Below are 19,184 nucleotides of genomic sequence, written 5' to 3'. Positions count from 1 at the left end.
TACTCCCATTTTTTACTCCCTAAACTTACTATTTTTGGTTCTTGCTTGTTTGCTTTTTTTTTTTTAACTTCAAACATGTCAATTTAATTATATTGGCTCTGCTTTCAAAATGTATACAAGCTCAGACCATATCTCATACCTATATATTAATCATCTTGACCAAAGCTACCACATAGAATGTTGCAGTAGTTTCCTTTTAGAATTCCCTGGTTCTTCCTTTCTTCCCTTTTAACCTGTTATGATTCTTCATAATCATAAGTAAGATTAATCCTCTCATTACATCTCAGGGTAAAAGGTGATGTCCATACAATACTTTATAAGATACTGTGTGTACTGGAACTTGATAACTTTTAAATTTAATTTCTTAGCACTTACCTTTCATTCTCTATGCTGTAGTCATACTGGTCTCTTGAGTATTCTTTTAAAGATATTATGCATATTTTTCAACTGGATTGTACATATGCTGTCCCCTCTGCACAGAATGTTTTTCTTCCAGCATGGCTTGCTCCCTCATTTTCCTTCAGGCCTTTACATTAGTGTTCCATTATCACTGAGCATTTACCCCTACAGTCTTATGTAAAATAGCAGTCTCTATTCCTTTATTTTCTAAAATCATTATTCCCTCTTTAATTGTGTTATTCAGCTATTACTGTCTGACTGATTTCTTTTATTATCCTAGGAGGAGAGTTTGAATAAAATAGCCTGTTGAAGCACTGAAGTCCAGCATGAAATCAACTCAGTCATTGATTAATTAATGGTATTAGCCTGTATTTTAAAAGCCTGCCACAGGCAAAGGTTAATAATTCTGTAAAGGAAAATATCTGCAGTTTTTTTAATGCATAATGTTTGGCATGTGGTCAAAAATAACAAGGCATACTAAAAGATAAGAAATGACTGAAATCAAGAAGAAATTAATTAGCAGCAGATGCATAAGAAATCCAGATATTAATCATGTACTTTAAAACAATTATCGGGGCGCCTGGGTGGCGCAGTTGGTTAAGCGTCCGACTTCAGCCAGGTCACGATCTCGCGGTCCGTGAGTTCGAGCCCCGCATCAGGCTCTGGGCTGATGGCTTGGAGCCTGGAGCCTGTTTCCGATTCTGTGTCTCCCTCTCTCTCTGCCCCTCCCCCGTTCATGCTCTGTCTCTCTCTGTCCCAAAAATAAACGTTGAAAAAAAAAATTAAAACAATTATCATTAGTATTTTTAAGAAATTGGATAAAGGAGAATCTTGGAAAAGAGCTGTGCAAGTAGTCAAATAGAATATTAGAAATGAAAAAATACAACAGCTGAAGTTGATAACTCAATGAATAGGTTGAACAGAGGATTATATGTAGCTGAGAAAAGAATTAGTGAAACTGGAAGATAGTTCAGAAGAAAATAACCACTCTGAAGCAGACACATTAGGTTGGAAAATATACAAGAGTGTGAGAGACATACGGGTAATGGCAAAGAGGTCTAACATATTTGTATTGAAATTCCAGGAGAAGAGGAAAGAAAATCATCCAAGAGTAGCAGATCAAATGTGAAGAATATTCTAAAAGAGATTGGTCAGGCAAAAGAAAAAGTGATCCTAGATAGAAATATAGAAAGATACAAAGAGTGATAGAAACTGTTAGGATGTGGATACTGAACGAATAAATGAATACCAGCTGTTCAAAGCAATATCTTTTGTATATGTGTATATGTTAAATGGAGTTACTATATTCTAAGGTCTTGCATCATTAGAGAATCAATAATAATACTAATTTATATTGGACTTTTAGGAAATTAGGGATGCATATTTTGATTTCTAGGTAACCTCTGAAAGAAGTTATGACTAACAATCTAAGAATGGAGGAAAATGGCATAATAAAAAATAATTTAAAAGAAGGCAAGAAAGGAAGGATAGAACAAGTTGAACAAATATTAAGAAGGTAAATTTAAACTTATGTATGTCAGTAATTCTATTAATTGTAAACGGACCACATTTTCCAATTAACAAAGATTGTTTGAATTAGAAAATAAAACTATGAGAGTGAGCTATGAAATTTCTGTTTTTGGAAGTCAAACCAGTATGATATTAGCAATTTCATGTGGTTCAACCTAAAATACACTGCTTATAAGAAATACACTTTAAATTTGGAGATTAAAATGGACTGAAGTTAAAAAAGCATGGTAAAAGATATGCCCTTGCATACACTAATAGAAAGCTGGTATGGTGTTACTAAGATCAGATAAAGTAGAATTTAAAGCAAGAAGCATTTTTATTAGAAATAAAGAGGGATATTTCATGGTTATTAAAATGGTCAGTCCTCTAGGAAGATATAACAGGTCTAAATTTTATGTGTAAAATGTACTGTCAAAATACAAAAAGCCAAAACTGATAAAACTAAAAAGAGAAATAAACTCATAATCTCAGAGGGAAATATAAATACAGTTCTTTTAGTAACTAATAGAACAAGCAGACCAAAAATCAGAAGTTGTAAAAGATTGGAACAAAACAAAAGATTGGAACTGTGTGATTAACAGCCTTGACTTAATTCACATGGAGCATTTTTTCCAACACCTACAGGATGCACATTCTTTTCAAGTGCACATTGTATCCTGGGTTATAAACCAAGTCTTGTATTTCAAAACATTGAAATAGCAGAGAATGTGTTTTTAATCACAATGAAATAAGGTAGGAATTAACAAAAACAAAAATAGAAAACCCCCAAGCGCTGATAATTAAGCAATATTCTTACAAATAATTTATGGGCCAAACAGAAAATTAGTGGAAATTTGAAAACATTTTGAACTAATGGCGTAGGACAATGGCAATGGCATGTTAAAATTTGTGGAATGCAGCTACAGTGGTGCTTAGATTGGCATTTATGACCCTAAAAGCATATAATTAATAAGAACAAAACTGAAAAATCTTTTATGTCCAAAAAGTTGAAAAAATCCGAGAAAATAAACTGAAATAAAGTGAAAGAAAATAAATAAAAACAAAAAAATTGAAACTGAATGCTTTATTTCCACCCCTTGAAACGAGCAGAAGAAGACAAACAACAAAATCCCCAAATCCTCTTCATCCTGTATTCACATCTCAATAAATAGGAATTTCATCCTGGCATGTATTCTGAATTTGGAATCAACTTCTCTCTTTTGTCTATAACTTAAGTTTAATCTGTCAAGTGATCAAATGGGGTTTACCTCAAAAATATATCCAGAATTTTAGTCACTTCTCATCTTCATTGATTGCAGTCTGGCCTAAACCATCATCATCTCTTACCTGGATAACTGCTATAATTTCTTAATTGATTCCTCCGTCCCCACTCTACCCAGCTCCTCACACAGTAGTCAAAGTGGCCTTGTAAAACTTTGTCGCTCTTCTCATAACTTTTCAAGTCACTTTCCATTTCTCTAAGCATGTAAGACAAAGAAAGCCCTTACAATGGCCAAGGAGTCCCTAAATAATTAGCTTACCTGGTCTTATTTTTTGCCTTCTCCTTGTCCCTTACCTTGCTGCAACCACACTGGCCATGTCTGTTTTCCTCAGACTTGCCATTGAATATTTGGGCCTTTGTGCTTTCCTTTCCTTTCCCCAAATATCCACATGGCTTACTGTCTTACTTCAGAACTCTGCTAAGTATTACCTTATTAATGAAATCTTTGTAAATCAGCCCATAAAACAGCAATCTTCATTCCCCATACTTGGCACGCCCTACTTTGTATTTTTCTCTGTAATGTATGCCTGGCACTCATGTATTGTTAAATAAATAAGTGCATGGATGGAACTATTGAAGTGGTTATTACCATGGTGGAGAGGCGGAAATAATATTGATGGGGGAAAGGACTTTCCAAATGTATTTATTTCAAGATATGATGCTCTGACTCATCCATTTTGTTTTGTTTTGTTTTTATTTTGAAATAATTTTAGACTTAGAGTTGCAAAAATAATACAAAGGTTTACTATATAACCTTCACCCAGTATCTGTTAATCTTAACACCTTACACAACCATAGTACAATTAAGAAATTGGTATTGGTACATTACTGTTAACTAAACTATAGACTTTATTTGGATTTCACCACTTTTTCCACTAATGTTTTCTGTCCCAGAGTCCAGTCCAGAATTCCATACTACATTTAGTTGTCCTGTCTCTTTAGTTTCCTTTACCCAGTGACAATTTTTCAGTCTTCATTTATCTTTCATGACCTTGAGACTTAAAAACAGTTGGGCCATCATTTTGTAGAATGTCCCTTAATTTCGAATTCTCTGATGTTTTCTCATGATTAGATTGAGGTTATGTATATTTGAAAAATACCAGAGGTAATTTGGATTTCTCATATCAGGAGAGACATGGTATCAGTATGTCTTATTTCTGGTGATATTAATCTTGATCATGTAGTTAAGCCAGTGTCTGCCCAATTTCTCTATTGTAAAATTACTTTTTTCTCTGTAATTAATATTTGGGAGGAGGTAACTTTGAAGCTATGTAAATATTCTTTCTCACACTTTCAGGCATTAATTTTAGTATTTATCAATGGATCTAGCCTGAAGCAGTTGTTATGTGATATTCTAATCATGACTTTTCATTCCTTCTGTACTTATTAGTTGGAATTCTTATGTAATGAAGAGTTGTTCCTTCTTCCCCATTTATTATTCAATAATTTATTTATAAAAGAATGCACTCATGAGTATTTGTTATATACTTTGGGTTATAAGTCTATTACTATCACTATTTATTTTATTGTCTAACTTTGGTACACATCCTATTTTTTCAACATGCACCCATTTGATTTCTTTTTTTTTTTTAATTTTATTTTTAATTTTTTAAAATTTACATCCAAATTAGTTAGCATATAGTGAAACAATGATTTCAGGAGTAGATTCCTTAATGCCCCTTATCCATTTAGCCCATCCCCCCTCCCACAACCCCTCCAGTAACCCTCAGTTCTCCATATTTATGAATCTCTTCTGTTTTGTCCCCCTCCCTGTATTTATATTATTTTTGTTTCCCTTCCCTTATGTTCATCTGTTTTTCTCTTAAAGTTATCATATGAGTTAAGTCATATATTTTTGTCTTTCTCTGACTAATTTCACTTAGCATAATACCCTCCAGGTCCATCCACATGGTTGCAAATGGCAAGATTTCATTCTTTTTGATTGCCGAGTAATATTCCATTGTATATATATACCAAATGTTCTTTATCCATTCATCCATTGATGGACATTTGGGCTCTTTCCATACTTTGGCTATTGTTGATAGTGCTGCTATAAACATGGGGGTGCATGTGTCCCTTTGAAACAGCACACCTGTATCCTGTGGATAAATGCCTAGTAGTGCAATTGCTGGGTGGTAGAGTAGTTCTATTTTTAGTTTTTTGAGGAACCTCCATACTGTTTTCCAGAGTGGCTGCACCAGCTTGCATTCCCAGCACCCATTTGATTTCTATTGAGTATTTGCCTACTTTCTGGCATCATGAGATGGTGCAGCTCATCTTGTATTTTCCTTGCTCAGCTCTGGAAGCAGCCATTGCTCTGTGGAACCCTAGTTCTTTATTGGAGAAGGATGTTTAGAAACGACGATCTGGGTGCATGTTTCATCTTTGATAGTCTTTTTTCTCTGCTGGCACTTTTTTTTTTTCCATAGTCCTCTCACTGTGAAAACCTCTGAAAAACTTGAATTATATCTAGAATGAAATTAGTATTATTAGGAGAAGAGAACATTCTGGTAGGAATATCAGAAAGCCAGTAGTATATGTAGCTCTGTCTTTTGCTTTTGTACATGTGTTGAACAGATTTTATTTGGTTCCATCTTAATCCTCTAAAGCCCAGAAGTAGATTTTAAATGTGATTTTTGGCCTATCCTCATGGTGTCACAATGCAGTGTTTTCTAAAAATACACATGAAATAGTAAGAGTCCTAGATTTCAGATACCTTTATGTGATTTGGGGATTTAGGGATGCATAAATTACAGAGCCTTATGCTAGTGTAAGTCAACCTCAGAAGTTCAAAAATATTTCAGGTAAAAACCAATTTAAACTGCTGTCACAAAGTGCTAGGATAGGTACTATAAGACCCAGATCAGTCATATTCTTTGTAAAACTTTAGGGGATATTTCTCAGCCTTATTGCCTTCCTTTTATGTGTCCTTTAACAATAAGGACTTAAATAATACAGTATATTAATTACTATAATAATAAATTTGCATATCTTCTTATTATTAAACTTGGAGGCTCTGAGGACTAGAATTCTGGATTTATTTTTTGTGTCATATGTAGGTGTCCAAATGTCAGTTGTATAAATGAAAGACTATACTTCAGAATATGTGGTTCTACATTTTATTAGGTTGGTGATAATTAACTCTCAAATATCTCTAAAAAGAGTAAAAGTTAATATGAATCTAAATTAGTTTCTCTACCAAATAAGAAATGGTAATATACTTTGGGTTCATTTAGTTTTACTTCATACATTTCTCTAAGCATAGAACAAGTTCTGTATATATTTATATAGCATGTGTATAGCTTATAACCCACTTATTAGTAATTAAATGAAACTGACCCTTTTTTGTTACTGAAAACTTAGGATTCTTAAATTTTGGTTGGATTGTTTCTTCCTACCTCCTTCTCTCCCTTATTTTGACCCTCTTACCATCCTATCCCCCACTCCATCTCTCTTTATCTCTTGCTCCTCTGTGCCATCATTCTTCACTTTTTTGTCCCATATATTATTGGCTTCTATCATGTGTCCTTACTTCTTTACTCCATGTGTCATTGCATCATTATTCCATTTATCTGTCCTTCCTCCCCCTTTCCTTCCATCAGTCAATCTATCTATCCTTCCTTCTAGGAAAATATACATCTGTCCCTTGCTTCTATCTCTCCAGACTTCATTCCATCTTTTTTCTTTTTCCTTTTCTCTCCAGCCTTCTTTCTGCCCTTCTGTCATTCCTTCTGTTCATTCAAAGTGAAGGTCCTTTTTTCCACTGTTTCTCTTTTCCTTTATGTAGTCTTTTGACTACCATTTGTGTGCTGATGACTTCCATTATTATATTTTCAACCCCTACTTCTACCTTGAACTCCAGACTTAGTAATCCCACTTCCTTTGCTGTATTATCTCTTAAATTTCTATTCAGATTCCAATTGTTTATATCATTTTCACCATCATTACCACTCTTATCTATGCCACCATCATCTCTTTTCTAGAGAAGTATAGTAGCCTCCTAAGTGGTCTCCTGTTTCTGCCCGTTGCCTGATTACCCATTTCCTACCCAGAAGTCCAGGTGATTATTTTAAAAGTTAAATCACATCGTGTCCCAACCTCTGCTTAAAACTGTTCAAAAGATTCCTATCTAATGCAGAGTGCAAGTTAAAGTCTCTATGTGATTTGACATCTAGTGCATCCTTAATACTATTTTCTTATTATTATTTCCCCTCAATGATTAGTCTCCAAGCATATTTTTTGTTCCTCAAACATGAGACCTGATGTGTCTGAGCCTTTACCCTCTATGGATAGTCTCCTTTTTCAAATATCTGTATAGGTCATTTACTCTCTTAAGTGTTTCTCTCTGCACACATGACATCTTTGTTCTTTCATACAAAAAAATAAATTTAATGAATGCAGTGAGCAAAGGAGGCAAAAACTCCACTCTTGTAGAACTTACATCTAGATGGGAATGGGAGACAAGTAATAAATATAAAAATGATATATATTAGTATGTAAGAGATGGCACATGTTAAAAAGAAAAATATAGCAAGAAAGGGGTTCTGGATTACTAGGGGCAGAAGTGAGGGGAGGTCAGTTTTAAATATGATTAGTCAGGGCATCACTTCAGAAGTGACCTTTGAACTCAAAGACCTGAGGAAAGTGAGGAATTGAACCATGTAGATACATGAGGGAAGTGTATTCTAGGTGGTAAGAATAGCCTATGCAACGGCACTGAGGTAGGAGCCTTTCTGTCATATCCATGGGATCCCAAAGAACATCTGTATCTAGAACAAAGGAAAGGAAAGGGGGGGACTAGTAGGAGATGGAGTTAGAAAATGATTGCCCATGTTCATCCTGTGGAGCCTAGAAGGTCATTTTAAGGACTTTTTTTTTCAATGGGATGGGAAGTCATTGCAGTTAGAGGGTTTTTTCATGACTACTTGGTGTTTGAATGAAGACTGGGGGGCTGTGGGGACAAGTATGGAAACTGTGAGATCAGATAGAAGGCCACTGTAATAATCTAGGTCAGAAGTGATGGAGGATTGAACCAGAGTGGTAGCGTAAATGTAGTGAAAAGTAGTTATATTCTGGATGTATTTTGGAGGTACATCTGATAAGATTTGCTGAAGCTTTACATGTGGACTATGAAAGAAAATGGAGTCAAGGACAACATGGTACTGCTCACCAATATCCAATTCACCTTACCTGGGCATATGAGACATTTCACTTTATATCTCCCTTTGCTGTTTGGGGAGCCACATAACTAGTTACAGACAATGAATTGTATAAGGACGTGCTTGGCCGAGGCAGGGTAGAGCCCCTATATGCTTCGCTGGTTCTTCTCTTGCTATGAAGGAGGCCTTGTGTTGAAATTATAGGGCCCGCAAGATTAAAGGAACTGGAATGGTAAATAAAGTCACTATTTAGAGGATAGCTGCCTGGAGTTGCAGTGAACTTTTTTTTGGTAAAGCTACTGATTTGAGGGTTGTTTGCTACCCAACATAAGCATATCCTATTCTGACCAATCAGGGGACACTTTGGCCTGAGTAACTTGAAGGATGGAATCATCACTAACTAAAATTGGGAGACTGTGTGAAGTGAGGGGATTTTCTTTTTCTTTCTTTCTTTCTTTCTTTCTTTCTTTCTTTCTTTCTTTCTTTCTTTCTTTCTTTCTTTCAGAGAGAGAGAGAGAGAGCGAACATGAGCCCAGGGGAAAGAGTTGGGGGGTTGGGGGGAGAGAGAGAGAGAGAGGGAGAGAGAATGAATCTTAAGCAGGGTCCACACTCAGATGGATCCTGCCGTGGGGCTCGATCCCACCACCGTGAGATCAGGAGGTAGACATTCAACCAACTGAGCCACCCAGGCACCCAGGTTTGTGGGGATTTTCAAAGGAAGATATTGAATAGGCTGTAGGATATAAAAAAAGAAAAATCCTGTGACCAATCTATATGAAATCAAACTCTCCTCCACTATCCCTCTACTCTATTTTAGTTTTTCTCCATAGAAGTTGTCACAATTGAAATACAGTACAGTGGTCCAAGAGCTTAGAATCTGGAGCCAGGCAGGCTGAATGTTTTTTTTTTTTTTTTAATTTCCTTTTAATGTTTATTCTTGAGAGAGAGAGAGAGACAGAGCATGAGTGGGGGAGGGGCAGAGAGAGAGAGAGGGAGGAAGGGAGACACAGAATCTGAAGCAGGCTCCAGGCTCTGAGCGGTCAGCACAGAGCCCGACGCAGGGCTCGAACCCATGAACCGTGAGATCATGACCTGAGCTGAAGTCAGACGCTTAATCAACTGAACCATCCAGGTGCCCCTGAATGGGTTTTAAATCTTAGTTTTGCTACTTTTCTTTTCATGGGTTTTGGGAAAATTACTTAACAGCTCTATGCCTCAATTTCCTTATTTGTTTTTTTTTTTTTAATTTTTTTTTTCAACGTTTATTTATTTTTGGGACAGAGAGAGACAGAGCATGAACGGGGGAGGGGCAGAGAGAGAGGGAGACACAGAATCGGAAGCAGGCTCCAGGCTCTGAGCCATCAGCCCAGAGCCTGACGCAGGGCTCGAACTCCCGGACCGCGAGATCGTGACCTGGCTGAAGTCGGACGCTTAACTGACTGCGCCACCCAGGCGCCCCTCAATTTCCTTATTTGTAAAAACCTATATCAAAATGTTGTGTATGTGTGGATTTAAGTGCTTAGAGCAACATCTGAAAACACACCTTCTGAATGTTTGTAGCTATCATCATCATCATCATCATCATCATCATCCTGAAAACTCATGAGACTAGGCACTTAATTTTGTTTTCTTCTGTATCCTAGGGACCACAACAATGTTAGAAGACTTTCAACAAGTTTTTAGATGGATAGATGGATGGATAGATTGCATTAGGTGACTATCACTTTTTGCAGTAATGTCAGTGTGGGAAAGATCTTGACCATTGGCCAAAGTGTAGACCTGTATGACATATGCTAGGTCATAGATTTAGAAAAAAAAAAGGAATTTTTTTGGCATTATTAGTATTCCCCCCAACATATGAAAATTGAAATTTTATTAAGTGAAAACTGAAATTTTATTAACTTTTCCCCAGCTTTATTGAGGTATAACTGTGACATAAAACTTGTCTTTTTCTGAAGGAGAAAAATTTCAAATAGTACTATTAAGACTACAGAAAAGAATTATACATAGATCTGGGACAGCATGCTTTTGACCACATGTTGGACAGATTTTTTGTAGTTGTATGTAAATCCTTTAAAGCCCACAAGTACATCTTATCCTAATTGTGTTCTAACCTGGCAAAGTCTCAATGCAGTGGTTTCTAAAATTAGACAAGGAATAATAAGAGTTCTAAATTATAAATAGCTTTGTGTGATATTTGAGTTCAGAGAGGCATAAGTTACACAGATTGTATTAGTGTAAATTGATTCTAGGAATTAAGTGAGTTAAGCCCTATTATTACTTCAAATAATGTTTCTGTATATTTCTTTTTTTTATATTGATAGTATTGATACTCCTATCATCTGTAAATAATAATGCTTTTGTTTCTCCCCCCGCCCCCCAGCCTTATACCTTTTATCTCTTGCTCTTTTACTTCACTAGTTAGGTTTCCTAGCCAGGTTGAATAGAAGCGATGATAGCAGACCTCCTTTTCTTCTTCCCAATCTAAAAGAAGTGCTTCCAACATTTTACTATTAAATATGTTTTCTGTAAGTATTTTTTTGGATGCCCTCATTCACGTTAAGGGTGTTACCTTCTAGTCCCAGTTTACTGAGGGTAAATGGAAATTGAATTTAGTGACTATTCTTTCCACATCTGTTCAATTAGTAATACGATTTTTTTCTTTTATTCTGTGAATGAGGTGAATTGCACTAACCAATTTTTAATATTAAACTAATCACCTGTCTGAAGATAAGCCCAACTTGATAGTGATGTATATTTTTTATATTTTGCTGGATTTGGTTTGCTGATATAATGTGCTTAATATGCTTGTGAGTGAGATTAGTTTATAATTTTCCTTTTGTTTTTTGTTTTGTTTAAATTTTTATTAACGTTTATTCATTTTTGAGAGACAGAGCGCAAGTGTGGTGTGGCAGAGAGAGAGGGAGACAGAATCTGAAGCCGGCTCCAGGCTCTGAGCTATCAGCACAGAGCCCAATGCAGGGCTCAAACTCATGAACCATGAGATCATGACCTGAGCCAAAGTTGGATGCTTAACCGACTGAGCCACCCAGGCGCCCCTGTAATTTTCCTTTTGTACTGTCTTTGTCCAGTTTTGCTGTTAAGGTAAATTTAACCTCATAAAATGAGTCAAAGAGTATTCCTTTTTTGTCTATCCTTTGTATGAGATTAGACTCCTCTATAAAATTAGAGTTATATATTCCTTGAAAGTTTAGTAAAATTTTTCTGTAAAACTGACTGGCTCTTATGCCTTGCTTGTAAGATTTTTAACCACTGATTCAGTTTTTAGTGGCTATAGAACTATTCATGTTCTGTTTTTGCTTTTGAGTCAGCTTTGGTAAGTTTTAAATTTCTTCTTGAGTCAGTTTTAGTGAGGAATTTATCCATTTCATCTAAGTGTTTAATTTATTGGCATAAATTTGTTCATATTATCTAATATTCTGTTTAATTCTGGCAGTATCTGAGATTATATCTCCTTCTTTGTTCTTAATATAGCTTATTTTGCCGACTCCCCTTTTCCCCCTTAATTATCTCTTCAAATAATAAATTTTGGCTTTGTTTTATTATGCATGTGTATTCTGTTCACAAATTATGTTATCATTTCTTTCTATTTCTTTTTTTTTTAGGATTTATTCTGTTTTGCTAACTCAATTTCAGGTCTTCTAATAAAGCATTTAAGGCTATACATTTTCTTCTAATACCACTTTTTTTGTTTTGCATTCTTCACATTCTAGATATATTTTCTTCATTATCATTCAGCTCTAGGTATTTTCTAAAATCCATTATGATGTTCTTTGTCCCATAAATTGTTTAGAAAAGTGTTTTTTAAATTTCAAGATATAAGAAAGTTACCAATTGTTTTAAATTTAAGTATGGTGTTATAACCTAGTATAAGGCCATTTTTTCATAAATAAGCCATGTACACTTGAATATATATTCTTTCCTTATTAGGTATAATTGTATTCTGGCTGCTGTATATACTATGTCTTTGGTTTTGTGTGGTTTCAGTAGGATGTGTCTAGATGTAGATCTCCTGTCTCTGTTTCTTAACTCTCCCTCTCTATATCTCTGCCCATTTCTATCTGTTCTTTATTTCTATCTTTACTTCCCCCACCATCTCTGTCCTACTCCACATCTCCTAACCCATGTCACTCTCTTTCTTATCCGATTTGGGATTTATGACCTGCTTGAATTGGTACTTGTAGCAATTCCACATAATTCTCAGTCATCTTCAGGCCTCTCATTCTGCAACTCACATTAAGTTCTTGTTTCTTTGAGTATTTTGTGATTATTTGATTAAGTTTTGATGGAACTTTTTTTGTGTGTGGAAATTGAGGCATGGGTTTGAATCTAGAGAGGATTTGTAATGTCTTTTAACAGTTATTTCAGATCACAACCAATCTGGGACCCCTTTAAATGCAATGATATGCTTGAGGTGTTTAGGGCCACTTAAACTCTATGAATTGGCATTGGGATTATAGTTTTGGGGAGGAGGGGAGCACAAGTTTTGTTTTTTTAAATAAGCTTTAAAAAATAATTTTAGATGTATAGAAAATATACAAAGGTAGTACAGAGTTCCTATGTTTCTGTACCCAGTTCCCCCTAATATTAACATCTTATACACTATAAGTGCTAACTAAACTCCAGACATTATTCAAATTTCCACTAATTTTTTTTTCTATTCCAGAATCTGTTCCACGATACTACAGACATTCAGTTATATGTCTCCTTAGTCTATCCTCTGTGACAGTTTCTCAGGTTTTTCTTGTTGTTGTTTTTTTCTTGATGACCTTTATGATTTTTGAGCACTGGTTATGTATTTTGTTAACTGTCCTTCAGTTTAGGTTTGTCTGATGTTTTTCTCATGATTAGACTGGGGTATGGGTTTTGTAAACAAATTCCACAGTGTTAAAATGTTTTTCTTATCTCGTCATGTCAGGATGTACAGGATATCGACCTGATGTGATGTTTACTCTGATTATGTGGTTAAGGTGGTGCTTGCCAGGTTTCTCCACTGTAAAGTTACAGTTTTATCCCTTTCCTTGCAGGAATGGGAGATTTTGTTTTCTCTCAACCCAGACTGAGTAGAGATAGTCAAGTTTCCATGTTGCCCTATGCTGTAACTTGAGCTATATGTCTTATTTATTTATTTATTTATTTATTTATTTATTTATTTATTTTTATTATTACTGTTTTTAATCTATATTTATTTTTGGGAGAGAGACAGAGTGTGAGCAGGGGAGAAGCAGGGAGAGAGGGAGACACCTAATCCGAAGCAGGCTCCAGGCCTTGAGCTGTCAGCACAGAGCCCGACGTGGGCCTCGAACTCATGAACTGTGAGATCTACACCTGAGACTAAGTTGGATGCTCAACTGACTGAGCCACCCAGGTGCCCCTATGTCTTATTTATATTTGAACTATGGGTGGAGCTTTTTTATTTATTTATTTATTTATTTTTAATTTTTTTTTTTAATGTTTTTTATTTATTTTTGAGACAGAGAGAGACAGAGCATGAACGGGGGAGGGGCAGAGAGAGAGGGAGACACAGAATCGGAAGCAGGCTCCAGGCTCTGAGCCATACAGCCCAGAGCCCAAAGCGGGGCTCGAACTCACGGACCGCGAGATTGCGACCTGAGCCGAAGTCGGACGCTTAACCGACTGAGCCACCCAGGCGCCCCTGGGTGGAGCTTTTTGAAGTCCAGATTTATATTGAGGGTCTGTTATTAGCTTCCTCACTTTGGATGGGCCTTAGGCTTTATCTCTATCCTTCTCAACTTGTATTAGCTTCAGGGTTTCCAGTGCTCTATAGAAATCCTCAAGGTTAAAACTGACCTTAGTAACCTACTTAACCTCTTATGACTCCTTACTTTTGGGGCAGTCCAGTGAATTATGCTTAAAACTTTTCTTTTGTTGCTGTTTGTTAGTTTGTTATTAGCTATTTCTGTTAGGGTATCTTAATCCAGTGTAGTGTCAGCAGTAAAAGTTGGTAGGTTTCTTTGACATTGATTTGGAATATATTTTGAAGTGTTAATACTGGGTATTAACTAAGATGGGTGGGGGACTCCATCTTAGTATTAGAAAGTGTGGTACTTGTAGTCATTCTACCAGTTGCCCCCTGCCCCGCCCCCACATGTACACAATTCCTAAAATTCCTTGATTTAACTGCCTTGATTGTCTTTTCATATTTTATCCTCTGATCAACACCTGTTAATTCCAAACTCTGTTCAAGTGTTTTCTTCCTCATGCTCTCCCATGTTCCCTTTCCCTGACCCCACAGACAGAGTTAGATTTCTTCTGTGTTGCCATAAAACACCACTAAGAAAGTTATCATGTAGTAAATATATATCAGTGTTGGTTTACATATTATGGTAGATGTTATTACTGTTTACCGTTATTTGGTATTACTTCCTGCAGGAAGTTTATACCTTCAGCCTTCTTGAAGCCTGGCTTGGCCATGTGACCTGCTTTGACCAGTTAAATGTGAACAGAAATGCCTTGGCTGATCTGCAATAGATGTATAGTATGAATGAAAAATGAACGTTAGTTATTTTAAAACACTGAGCTTTGTCACCTCAGTGTAAACATATTCTTTCTTAAATGACACGCATGCCTGTCCCCCATATCAAAGGCAAAAACTGTATTCTGGCCATCTTTTTTATGTCCTTAAAGCTGTCAGACTAGTTTTCTTAAAACGTTTTAGCAGTAGCATTATATAGTGGAAAGAACATGGGCTTGGGATCAGATATATTCAAATTAAAATTTTTACTTTATTGTGTAGCTGAGTTACTTTAGAAAATGTCCTTAATGAGTTTCAGATTCATTACTTTTTAAATGAGATAGCTTGTAAAATTGTTGGAAATATATAATACATGTAAAGTACCTAGTACAAATATTCAGAGAATGTTCTTTTCCTTTCATGTTTTTCATTTCTCCATTGACTTTTTTTTTTAAATTTTTTTTTTAACGTTTATTTATTTTTGAGACAGAGAGAGACAGCATGAACTGGGGAGGGGCAGAGAGAGAGGGAGACACAGAATCGGAAGCAGGCTCCAGGCTCTGAGCCACCAGCCCAGAGCCCGACGCGGGGCTTGAACTCACGGACCATGAGATCATGACCTGAGCTGAAGTCGGACGCTTAACCGACTGAGCCACCCAGGTGCACCTATCTCCATTGACTATTGACTCAAGTCCTAAAATCCCATTCTGCTAATTAAGGAATCAATCCCATTACAGTTGATACAGTTGATACAGTTGATAAGATACCTAGGAATAAACCTAACCAAAGAAGTGAAAGACCTGTACTCTGAAAATAAAAGAAAGTAAAGATGACACCAAGAAATGGAAAGACATTCCATGCTCATGAAGTGGAGGAACAAATATTGTTAAAATGTCTACTACCCAAAGCAATCTACACATTCAATGCAATCCCTATCAAGATACCAACAGCATTTTTCACAGACCTAGAACAATCCTAAAATCTGTATGTAACCAGAAAAGACCCCAAATAACCAAAACAACCTTGAAAAAGAAAAACAAAGGTGGCAGCATCACAATTCCAGACTTCAAGTTATATTACAAAGCTGCAATAATCAAAACAGTGTGGTATCAGCATAAAAAGAGACACATAGATCGATGGAACAGAATAGAAAACCCAGAAATTCATGCAAACTGTATGGTCAGTCTTCCAACAAAGCAGGAAGGAATATCCAGTGGGAAAAAGTCTCTTCCACAAATGATATTGGGAAAACTGGACAGCAACATGCAAAAGAATAAAACTGGACCACTTTCTTACACCGTACAAAAAAAAAAAATTCAAAATGGATTAAAGACCTAAATGTGACACCTGAAACCTTAACAGTCCTAAAGGAGAATATAGGGAGTAACCTCTTTGACATTGGCCTTAGCAACTTCCTTCTAGATAGGTCTCCTGAGGCAAGGGAAATAGAAACAAAAATAAACTATTGGGACTGCATAAAAATAAAAAGCTTCTGCACAGCAAAGGAAAAAATCAAAACTAGAAGGCAGCCTGTGGAATGGGAGAAGATAATTGCAAATGACATATCTGATAAAGGGTTAATATCCAAAATACATAAAGAACTTAAAAAGACATCCCAAAAATGAATAATCTCATTTAAAAATGGCAGAAGACAGGAACCGACATTTTTCCAAAGAAGACCTGCAGATGGCCAACAGACATGAAAAGATGCCCAACTTCAGTGATCAGGGAACTACAAATCAAAAGTACAATGAGATATCACCTCATACCTGTCAGAATGTCTAAAATTAAAAACAGAAACAACAGGTGTTGGCAAGGATGTGGAGAAAAGGGAACCCTTTTGGACTCTTGGTGGGAATGCAAACTGGTGCAACCACTGGGAAAAATAGTATGGAGGTTCCTTAAAAAGTTAAAAATAGAACTACTCTATGATCCAGCAATTGCACTACCAGGTATTTATCTGAAGAGTACAAAAATACTAATTTGAAGGGATACATGCACCCTGATGTTTATAGCAACGTTTTGTACAATAGCCAAATTATGCAAACAGCGTAAGTGTCCGTTGCTGATGAATGGATAAAGAAGAAATGGTACACACACACACACACACACACACCGATACACAATGGAATATTATTTGTCCATAAAAAGAATGAAATCTTGCCATTTGTAATGACATGGATGGAGCTAGAGAGTATAATGCTAAGTGAAATAAGTCAGAGAAAGACAAATACCATATGATTTCACTCATACGTGCAATTTAAGAAACAAAACAAATGAGCCAAGGGGAAAATAAAGGGATAGAGGCAAACCAAGAAACAGACTCTTAATTATAGAGAACAAACGATGGTTACCATTGGGGAGGTGGGTGAGGAGATGGGTTAAATAGGCGATGGGGATTAAGGAGTGCACTTGTGGTGATGAGCACCAGGTGTTGTATGGAAGTGTTGAATCACTATATTGTATGCTTGGAACTGATGTTACATTATATGTTAAATAACTAGAATTTAAATAAAAACTTGAGGGGCGCCTGGGTGGTTCAGTCAGTTGAGCGTCCGACTTCAGCTCAGGTCATGATCTCGCGGTTTGTGGGTTCGAGCCCCAAGTCGGGCTCTGTGCTGACAGCGCAGAGCCTGGAGCCTGCTTCAGATTCTGTGTCTCCCTCTCTCTCTGCACCCCCCCCCCACACTCTGTTTCTCTCTCCTTCAAAAATAAATATTAAAAAAAATTTTTTTAAATAAAAACTTGAAAAAAAATCCTTTCTCTTGCTTTCATTAATGTATTCATTTGGTCAGTCGTTAGATAAAAAAAATTTTTTTTTAAGTTTACTTATTTATTTTGAGAGAGGGAGAGAGCATGAGCGGGGATGGGGCAGAGAAAGAGGGAGAGGGAGAATCTCAAGCGGGCTTTGCACTGTCAGTGCAGAACCCAATGTGGGGCTCAAACTCGTGAAACTGTGAGATCATGACCTGAGACAAAATCAAGAGTTGGACACTTAACTGATTGAGCCACCCAGGTTCCCCTAGATAAATATTTCTTGAACTTCTATATGTCATGCATTTTCTAGGCACTGGAAAGTAGTGAACAAGATCTAGTCTTAGTCTTAAAGGAGGTTACAGTCCAGTGGCCAGTAATTCTCTCTCCCTATCTCTAGCTATTATAATCATATTAATATTGCAAGGCCTCTTCCTACCATCACCATATCTTTGAAATTTTTGCCTAAATTTTTCCCCATCTCAAAAAGAGAAATCCAGAAGTGATATCTCCCTCTTGACTTTTTGAAGCAATGTAATGTTACCCATATGTGTCTCCTACAATATATGTCACATTCAGCCTGGCAGGTTCTATTATATTTTCAAGTTTCTTTTCTAGATTTTCAGCTCCTTCAATATTGGACATGTCTGTCACTTAATCTTGTTGTATCCCTCAAATCAATGAAACTGTGTGAATAATGAATAATATCACTCCTTAGGGGTGTTTTAGGAATTTGTGGGGGCATTTTTGTTCATCACAATGAAGTAATTAGGTTACTAGTGGAATAGTGAGAAGAGGCCAAGAATGGAAGACTTCTTGCAGTGTTCATGATAGTCTCTCAATCATCCCAGTAACTTTCAAATCCCAGTAACTTTCAAATATTCTACTAGATGTTTCATGTAAATGAAAAACTTAGAATTCTTTGAATCTAGAGCCTAAATCCGTTTTGTATGTAAATGCTAGGTATTTTTATGAAATTTTAATATATACTGAGTTTTCCTGGCATATATTTATCACCTATTTAAAGAAAGATTGTACTTTGTTTTGTCCAGAATTTTACTAAGTCTTGCTCAGCATTACATTAAATCATGTCATCAAAGGCAATACCACTCATGGTGTTTGAGTCACTAATAATACAGCTGTATCAATCTGTTTTTATAGTTGTTGAATTTACAGTGATTCTAGATGTAGGTGTAGGCATACGACTAATTCATTCTCTTTTGTCATGCCTAGATATTTACATTTTGAAGTGTGTTATTTCTGTTTAAAATATAAATGACCTTCCTTTAATTTCTTCCACATATTACAGTAAGCATTGTATTAATGGTTTAAATTTGTATATTTAGATATGTTATATTATCTATAAATGTCTTTTTAATTTTTATTTAAATTTCATAATTTAAGAGAGGGCATTAAAAAAGCAACATTGTGTCATGTTATAAGTTCACTGAGTTATGACCATTAGAGCCTGGAAAAATTAAAATTTACTTTAAAAATATATATTTAATCTGTATTGAACATTAAACTATTCTCTTTAGGGAAAATGTGTATCACAAATATTCTGACAATTTGAATAATGATTAAG

General features: G+C 35.9%; 1 protein-coding gene across 4 annotated transcripts in view; it reads left to right on the top strand.

The window, feature by feature from the left end:
* CRY1 (cryptochrome circadian regulator 1) overlaps positions 1 to 19,184 on the top strand; it is a 93,094-nt gene that overhangs the window by 36,884 nt on the left and 37,026 nt on the right. The window contains exon 1 of one of the 4 annotated variants that reach the window (XM_027070916.2): positions 1,808 to 1,915. The exons of the other annotated variants lie outside the window; for them this stretch is intronic. Coding sequence (XP_026926717.1) covers positions 1,815 to 1,915 — 101 coding nt within the window. The 5' untranslated portion in view covers positions 1,808 to 1,814. Of the gene's footprint in view, positions 1 to 1,807; positions 1,916 to 19,184 lie in introns of those variants that run through there. 4 annotated transcript variants of the gene reach the window in all.

Source organism: Acinonyx jubatus, chromosome B4 (assembly GCF_027475565.1).
Source record: "Acinonyx jubatus isolate Ajub_Pintada_27869175 chromosome B4, VMU_Ajub_asm_v1.0, whole genome shotgun sequence".
Lineage (NCBI taxonomy): Eukaryota > Metazoa > Chordata > Mammalia > Carnivora > Felidae > Acinonyx > Acinonyx jubatus.
The sequence above is the reverse complement of the archived record's forward strand: the minus strand, read 5'-3'. Positions and strand labels throughout refer to the sequence as shown.